The sequence below is a fragment of the Quercus robur genome, chromosome 12 (genome assembly GCF_932294415.1).
Source record: "Quercus robur chromosome 12, dhQueRobu3.1, whole genome shotgun sequence".
NCBI classification, from domain to species: domain Eukaryota; kingdom Viridiplantae; phylum Streptophyta; class Magnoliopsida; order Fagales; family Fagaceae; genus Quercus; species Quercus robur.
In genome coordinates this window covers 20,395,154-20,403,233 of record NC_065545.1, presented here as the reverse complement: position 1 = coordinate 20,403,233, position 8,080 = coordinate 20,395,154, and the positions used below count along the sequence as shown (strand labels likewise).

Below are 8,080 nucleotides of genomic sequence, written 5' to 3'. Positions count from 1 at the left end.
TTGAAAGGGAATCTTGAGCTCAAAGTCTAGAGTGATTGGACCATGATTTGATCTGATAATTGGGTGATTTGTTAAAGCATAATTTGGATAGGTTTCAATCCACTCCACACTTGCAAAAGCTCTGTCCAACCTCTCCATGACAAAATTTTCCTCATACCTCTTGTTCATCCAAGTAAATTGTTGACCTTGAGCTACTAAATCACATAATTGTAAGTCTAACACTAAGAGCTGAAAGTTCTCTGCACCAAGGATTGGACCATCACCAAAGGAAAAATTTTTCCTTCACAAAGAGAATTTGGTTAAAATCTCCAATGCATAACCTTCTTTGATGAGCTAACAATTTTAATTCCTTAAGTTTACACCAAACTTCTTCCCTCTTAAAAACTTCAAGTTGTCCATACACAAAAGTAATAGATAGGGGGTTACCTCTATTGTTTAACAAATCCGTATGCACCAAATGTTTGGACTCATACACAATATGAAGCTTCTGTCTATCCATCCAAGCTAATAGAAGACCACCACCCATCCCCTCCCTTGGTAATTCCCAACCAACCTCAATCTTTAGGTAAACGAGTCTCCATCAGAAACATTAGATCTGGTTTTGACTCGTTTGCCTTTTTTTCACATTGAAGAACTGCAGAGGATTTGCCCAAGCCCCTACAGTTCCAACTCAATATCCTCATGGCACCTAGGGAAGCTGTTGAAGGCCAGCTTCCCTTTGCCCATTTGGATTATATTGGGTAGAAGGATTACCCCTTTGAACATCTCCTTGATCCTCCCTCTCTGAATCTCCCTATTGTGCTCCACACCTTGATCATCCCTACCTTCTTCTCTTTGGAAGAAACCACAAAATATCCTTTGCCTAATATTTCTACCCATCCTGCCAAATTCCCTCCTAATTCTCGTCTTGGAAGTACTCCCTTGGACCATTGACCCTACTGAAGCATTCCACGCTACATCTCTCTGGTTGGAATTAAGAGGAAAATGGTTAGAGTGTAATTCAAAGTGAGTTGAAGACACTGATTCCGGGCTAACCACACTCCTAGTACTATAAGAGCTCATACCAGCCCATTGATTTGTAAAGAAAGTGGGTACTTGGGCTGCAGACACATCACCTTATGACTGGGCCCGTAGGCCCAATTGTGAATTATCCCTTATTCTGTTGACTTCATAGCATTGGGCTTGACCTCTAGTTAAATGAGGTCCATCACTTGCACCCCCCCAATTCAAAATTAAAACGGTCTCTGTTTACTCTTCCAACCAAATCTTCTACCAATGAATCAAGGGATATCGGAATCTGCCCGAGAAAGGCTTACTTTTAATGCTTGGAACAAAGTTTGGTTTATAACATTGACTATGGTCAAGTCAATGTGCTAACATGACATGTTTTGCCCAAAACCAAAGCAGGATATGCCATATTTGGACTATGTTAAGTTCAATTAGACAATATACATGGTTAGCAAAAAATTAGACAATATACATAAAAATTTACCCATGTGGCGGCTATTGTGATTTTCAAATTTCAAGTTCATGCATGTCTCGTGGTATTTGAATATTACAACAAAGAGTACCATAACGGAAGAATCCTTTGACCTTAGCTCCTAGTGGTCATGGACTGATGGTTTTCAGAATTAAACAAACTGAGTGGTTAAACTCAGTTTCAAATCGGAAGTTGTAAACTTCGGACTATCCGAATTCCCAAGCCTCACAAAAGTTTGAGAGATAAGACTACGTTGGATTGTACCAATAATATTTCACCCTCAATTATCGGAAAAAATGCGTCATGTATAGGATACATGAACCCCATAAGTATGAGGTTTACTTTCATGTGAGAATGGGAGATTTTTGTATCTATGCATGATATATATCCTCCAATCATTGGGTGAAAATTCAAAGACAAACAAATCTTTGTTAATAAAGCATGTTTGCCAAAAAATTGAAGTCAAAAATATTATATCTTGAGCTCTTATTGGAGAATAATATTCAAATTTCTAGGTGAAAAATTAAAGACAACCAAAGCTTATTTAACATGGCATGTGAAAGCTAATATCTGGATCTCTATTATTAAAGAAAATTATTCAATACTAAAAATTAATGTTCATTTCAAATTAATGCTCATTACTTTTTTTTTAAATGAATTAATGTTCATTTCACTCACATAAATAATTAGTTTCATCATCAATTTAATTAGTAAAACACATTAATACATTACTATATGGGAGAAGAAAATAATGCTGAATAATTACTCATTAATAGACAATTCACAAAGCCATTAGCCCATTTACCCAAAGTGTCACAAATATCAAATATGGGTGACAAATACATTACTGATTAGACTACAATTAAACCAGTTTTACTGGTTTAACCTGAGCTGTAATCAATGTTGACTAAAACCTGGTAAATAAATTCATAAAAAATTACGGCCGTTGGATCTAAATTTTGTTCCCCCTTGGCGCGTTGAAAAGCACTTTTTTGTTTTTTTTTTTAATCATAAATGTAGTGGATCCCAGCCACTAAAGTCCCAGTTTCTCAGAGGTTCTAACAATAACAATATTTTAAAGATTAGATTTTTATAACGTTAGCCAGTCCCACTCATCTATTTAAATTCCCTCATCCCCTAAAGCAAAGCTCCTTTAAAACTAGCCGTTACTCACAAATCTCTCTCTCTCTCTCTCTCTCTCTCTCTCTCTCTCTCTCATGGCAGCCTCAGTGGACACACCATCACCTGGCCACCTCAACCAGGTCTCTTTCTTCTCCTTCTCCTTCTTTTCTCTATGTTTCTTCATCTTTCTGTGATGGGTTTTTCTTTTGGATTTTGGATTTTTTGTGAATTTTTTTATTTTGCTGTCTCTTTTGTACTAATTGATGAAACTTGCTGAATTTGATTATAGGAGGGAAAAAGCTACATGGGTTCGTCTCCTATGTACAGTCCCTCCTCAGATAAGCGCTTGTGGAGCACATTACGCAGCCGGATCGACACGCTTCTTGAGAGTCATCCTCAATCGGTGAGTGCTTTTATTTATGTTCAGCGATTTGATTGAATTCTATGCAGCTAGTTTATGCTATGTGAGAATTGGATTGATGGGTTTGTGGGATTTTGAATAGAATGGTGGAAAATCAGACCGAGCTAAGCGATTGAAGGAAGACTCATTGCTTCTGATGAGAGGGTTTGACTCAGTTTCCCACACACTTTCACAGCTATCCAACAATCTGGACAATGCTCTCCAGGTACATCAAGCTCTTCAATTCTTTTAGGACTTGGAAAATTTTTATTGGATTCTATCGAATTACATAAAAATCAATAACCAAACTACAAAGTTTAGAAACAGATTCAATTATGAGATTCAAACTAAAGAGAATAATGCTTTTGTCAAGCCCCAAAAAGTTTGACTTTTTCGAAATTTGATGGACCCCACGCCAAAAAAAAAAAAAAACTTATATTTTACCGTACATTCAAGAAATAAGCCATTAGTAAAGTGCATCCAAACATGCTCACTGGTTGTAGTAGGCTTAACTATCTTTTAGTGGAATGAGTTTTGATTTGTCTAAACTACACACTAAAATTAAAACAAAATACCCTCTATGCTTGCAGGGAGCTAGAGATCTAGCTAAACCACCCACATTGACTGAAATATTCCAAAGCAATCTGAAGAACTCAGATAGTAAAGAGGAGGATTCAGAAGAGCATCAAAATGAAGCAGAGATGAAGAGTGGATTGAAAAGAAAGTATGATCATAGTCATTGCTCAGAGGACAAAGAAGAAGATGATTCACAGAAAGCAAATGAGGAAAGCCTCAAAGATGGGAAGCTGAAGAAAGCCAAAAACGTAGGGTTCACATTATCTCTTCATTTTCATGACACTTAAAAAGTAGTAAGAAGCTCATTTGTTTGTCTTTAACAGATTGCAATTTCCATGGCAACAAAAGCGGCTTCGTTTGCAAGAGAATTGAAGTCAATTAAGTCGGATTTAGGTTTTATGCAAGAGAGATGTGAATTGCTTGAGGAAGAGAATAGGAGGCTCCGTGATGGATTTGCTAAAGGAATAAGACCTGAGGAAGACGATCTGGTAGGTGTTTTATACTTGGTTCCTCTTAACTCTTCTTTTGTAAGGGCAAAACTTTCTTTAGTCCCCAATTAAACGTACTACTTGTAGTCTTGACAATTGTATAAATACAAGAAAGTGCATTGACCAATTAAACGTACCACATGGTTATGTGGCATTGGCTAATAAGTCTATGATTGAATTTAGTTGGAGAATTAGAGGAATACACCTAAGTTTTACACTTCTTGTAAAGCTATATAAGCACATTAATCTTGTGAAATTGTGGCCTCGGCAGGTGAGGCTTCAATTGGAGGCATTGCTTGCGGAAAAATCCAGATTAGCTTATGAAAATGCAACTCTAGTAAGGGAAAACCAGTGCCTTCACCAACTTGTAGAGTACCATCAACATACCTCCCAAGATCTCTCTGCATCATATGAACAATTCATACAGGGAATGTGCTTAGACTTCTCGTCTCCACCGCCGCCCAAAAGAGATGCTGATGACAAAGTCCCTCAAACACCTCAAGCCGATCTTTTCAGCTTCTCCACTACTCTCGAAGAGTGCGATCATCAAAGGCAGTAGTAGTAGGCAGATGACGAGTGTCATTAATTGCAAATTTCTTTAGGCCTCTGGCGACATCATTGTATTAAAAGTAAAGAATAAATATTTAATTTTTTGATTAAATCCAGTCTTATCTTTTGAAATCCGTAATTCAGTCTTGTAAACCTGAAGCATCACTTGAGAGAACCTTAATTCCAATTTGAACTACTCCAGTAAGGTTGCTAATTTGTAATGTTATCTGTTTAGATGCTGTTGTAGGGTTCGCTAACTACAACCAAAGGATGTCATTACTCATTACCACTTATCACTTGAATCCCATGTTACCTCAAAATCTTGGAAGTAACGAAAACAAAATGTTCTCCAAATTAGTTAACATCATCGGCACACAGTCCCCAAGCTACTTAAAACAAAAGAGAACATAACAGGACAGCCCTAGATTCAAAAAAAAGTATTTATCTCATAAAATTAGCAGGGCACCATGAGTTGGTGTTAGTTTTCATTTCTTTTTCACCTTCTTTTTGCGGTGAGTTTCTTTCTGTTAGCTGCAGGACTTCTGGATCTACGACCAGCATCACCTGAAGACGTGTGCAATGCTTGAGATGACATGTTAACTGCTGTTTCAGTAGCTTTTGTCAGATTTGAGACCAAGATCACATCCTTCAATTTCTCCAACATTTCAGAGAAAACATGATTCCCATTCTCATACTACAGGAAAAAAGGGTCATGGCATTAGTATTCATAACAACGTATCATCCCTGTTATAAATACCATTCACAATGTCAACTATTATTCTCTTTTAAATAAAGACATTGAAAAAACAAGCAAGAGTGCAAGACAATGCATGTATCAAAGCATACAAACATTCAAGTCATATGTATTGTCAACATATGACAATAGAATAGAAGTCTTATTGATTCGCAATGATTACACAGCTACAAGTGTGCAACCACTAGAGTAAAGAGAAATTAGATTATTGTTCATTGGTACCTAATAGAAGAAATGAAAGCACATACAGGTGGAGGTTCTAAGCCAATACGTCCTCTGTTTTCTATGTGCTAAATCCACATACCTCTCCACTCGTTTCTTCGCTTTCTGTTACTTTGAAAGTAGTTGCTTCAGCTTCAATACAAAAGAATTCATAAGCAGAAGTCTAAGGTAGGAACAAAAGAAAAGGAACTTATTTCTTTTATTCTTTGTGTTATTATATTTCAAGGCCATTGGGCATTAAAATCCAATTGTTAATAGACCATAATAGAATGAGCAAAAATACAATGACATGAACCAAAAACTACTATCGCTTATATCTCCATAGATGTCTACGAGCAAGTTTGCATTAGCAACTTATTATGCAGGACCACTCCACTAGTACTTATCATCAGAACAACAATAAAAAAAAAAAGTTTAGTACAAAAAATATATATTTAAACAATTCTTAGTTCTTTTTTAACCTTGTAAAGAACACAAATGATTATTTGGGTTTGAGCTTATATTCATAACAAGATACGCATGTAAACTAGTTTGAAGCCACTTTGCAACAATAAGCCACAAAACAAGTTGTATAAGTCATGAAACAATAAATATGATATTAAGAGGATCATTGAGACATACTGCTTCAAGCTTGCCAAGTGCAGTTTCTAGCTTCATAGAAAGTTGTTCATTTTCTCCTGTCAATACTTCAATCTGCATATGGGCAAAACAAAAACGAAAGGCATGAAATCAAATGCATAGAAGGGTATAAAAACAAAGAATAGATGCTTTCAACAGTCACAAATAAACAAACCTTCTTTTGGGAATCTATATACAAGCTTTTGTATCTGACATATGCTCCAGATGGGCTTCCACTCGAGACAGACTTCTTGGACACCTGGTTTAAAATCATTGATAATTTCATTTACAAGTCATATAATCGCAAAGATAAGCATAATGACAATTTACAATCTCCAAAGTTGTATTATTAGAGAACCTCAGATTTCAATTCTTCTATGGTCTTTGCTTGTATTTCTAATCGTTCAACAATGTTGTCAATTTGTTTTTCAAAGTTCTTTTCACCCAATGATGTTGGCTCAGTCGACTCAGGCATATTTTGCTCTTTCTGAGGAGGTGGGTCATATTCTTCATCAGTTTCAGTTAGACTTATCTCTTCAACTACAGGCACAATGTCCGGGTTTAGAGCAGAGGTTATTGCATGTTGAACACGTTTAGATCGCCTAACAATACTGGTGTGCCGTGTCATCCTCTTCTTTGGATTTGATGGTTTGGCAGAATTTGCTTGTTGTTCAGCAGGACTTCCACTTTCAAGCTGCAATTCCACATTGCCCAAGGAAGGATTCAAACTTTCAGGCTGTGATTCCACTGGCCCTAGGGAAGGATTTTTGTTCCCAGGCTGCAATATCACTCTCTCCATGGATTGATTAGTGCTTTCAGGCTTTGAATTGGTAACATAAAAACTAATTAGCAATTAAGTAAAATTCTATAGTCCATGTTCCTGAACTTCAAATTAATACTAGCCAGTTACATGAGAGGTAGCAACATTGGTGGTGGAAGATCACTAGGAAAGTGCAGCAGATAAGACTCGAAACCAAAACTTCTAAAAACATTTTAGTATTTTAGAATGCTCCCTTCAATAATTAATAATAAAATCGGAACTCCCACTTAAAACAAAAATCCAAAAAATAGAAGGGAAAAAACGTGGTTCACCCTAAAAAAAAATATCCTACCGCAGAGACAACTCGAAAATCTTCCCTCCTCTGTTCTGTAGTTCTCAAAAGTCAAAACCCCTTCTCTAGCTATAACATAGAATTCTACTTTCATCACAGTAGAACAAAAATAAAATCTAACATGATCATAAAAATATAAAACACTCAAAATATACAGAGTAAAAAAATGCAAAATAAGAACCATAAAAAGTAAATAAAATAAAATAAAATAACTTAGGAAAAAGAACTAAACCATGGCCCTGTTGATCCAACATATATGTACTGCACCATAAACTGAATTAGCTAGGCCTAACCCATATATAAAAAAAAAAAAAATGACCATGATCGAACCCGATAATTTCCACTAAACAATTTGCATTACAACATGATAAAAAATATAAAGAAAGCAACTTTTTTTGATGCTGAATAATAAAGCGATCAAGGAAAGACATACAAACCCATATGACACCCAACAAACAAAAGATAAAACCAGTGCAGATTAGCTTTCTAAAGCAACACATAAACATAGAGGTAGTACGAGGTAATACAAAGGGTGCGCATACATAAAATAAGATAAAATTACCATGGGAGCTTTTTCTTCATTGTTTTTAGTCTTAGGCTTCCTACCCATTGTCTCTGAGTAACACTTTGAGAATTTTTTTTCCTTCTCTGAGACTGAGAGTTTTTCAACCTTGCATAAAGCCCTAGTATGGTATAGAACTGTAGCAGCGCTTATTACGAGGAAATGGTTGAGTTTTTCATGGGAAGTGGAGTGAGTCA

General features: G+C 36.1%; 2 protein-coding genes across 6 annotated transcripts; one reads left to right on the top strand and one right to left on the bottom strand.

Moving 5' to 3' along the window:
- Positions 1–2,571: 2,571 nt before the first annotated feature.
- On the top strand, positions 2,572–4,727 carry LOC126709586 (uncharacterized). Its single transcript, XM_050409878.1, has 6 exons — positions 2,572–2,742; positions 2,892–3,005; positions 3,106–3,228; positions 3,593–3,826; positions 3,902–4,066; positions 4,338–4,727. The coding sequence occupies exons 1-6, from the start codon at positions 2,698–2,700 to the stop codon at positions 4,623–4,625; spliced, it is 969 nt and encodes a 322-aa protein (XP_050265835.1). The 5' UTR covers positions 2,572–2,697; the 3' UTR covers positions 4,626–4,727.
- Positions 4,728–4,886: 159 nt separating this feature from the next.
- On the bottom strand, positions 4,887–8,080 carry LOC126709587 (uncharacterized). 5 transcript variants are annotated; one of them, XM_050409881.1, is made up of 6 exons: positions 7,884–8,080; positions 6,568–7,029; positions 6,385–6,468; positions 6,213–6,284; positions 5,674–5,723; positions 5,164–5,309 (listed from the first exon to the last, which is right to left on the bottom strand). In XM_050409881.1, the coding sequence occupies exons 1-5, from the start codon at positions 7,929–7,931 to the stop codon at positions 5,700–5,702; spliced, it is 690 nt and encodes a 229-aa protein (XP_050265838.1). In that variant the 5' UTR covers positions 7,932–8,080; the 3' UTR covers positions 5,164–5,309; positions 5,674–5,699. The 5 variants fall into 5 exon arrangements, 3 of the variants coding, with proteins under 3 accessions (XP_050265837.1, XP_050265836.1, XP_050265838.1); XR_007649431.1 differs by having other exon boundaries at positions 5,167–5,309; positions 5,618–5,723; XR_007649432.1 differs by having other exon boundaries at positions 5,181–5,309; positions 5,592–5,723.

Bases quoted from the DNA above. Each gene is read 5' to 3' on its own strand.
- LOC126709587 (XM_050409879.1), bottom strand. From the start codon at position 7,931: ATGGGTAGGAAGCCTAAGACTAAAAACAATGAAGAAAAAGCTCCCATG. The intron at 6,469-6,567 runs GTTCTCTAATAA...ATTTTAAACCAG, and splicing joins TAGAAGAATTGAAATCTGAG to GTGTCCAAGAAGTCTGTCTC. The intron at 6,285-6,384 runs GTTTGTTTATTT...GCCCATATGCAG, and splicing joins ATATAGATTCCCAAAAGAAG to ATTGAAGTATTGACAGGAGA.
- LOC126709586 (XM_050409878.1), top strand. From the start codon at position 2,698: ATGGCAGCCTCAGTGGACACACCATCACCTGGCCACCTCAACCAG. The intron at 3,827-3,901 runs GTAGGGTTCACA...TGTCTTTAACAG, and splicing joins AGCTGAAGAAAGCCAAAAAC to ATTGCAATTTCCATGGCAAC. The intron at 4,067-4,337 runs GTAGGTGTTTTA...TGGCCTCGGCAG, and splicing joins GACCTGAGGAAGACGATCTG to GTGAGGCTTCAATTGGAGGC.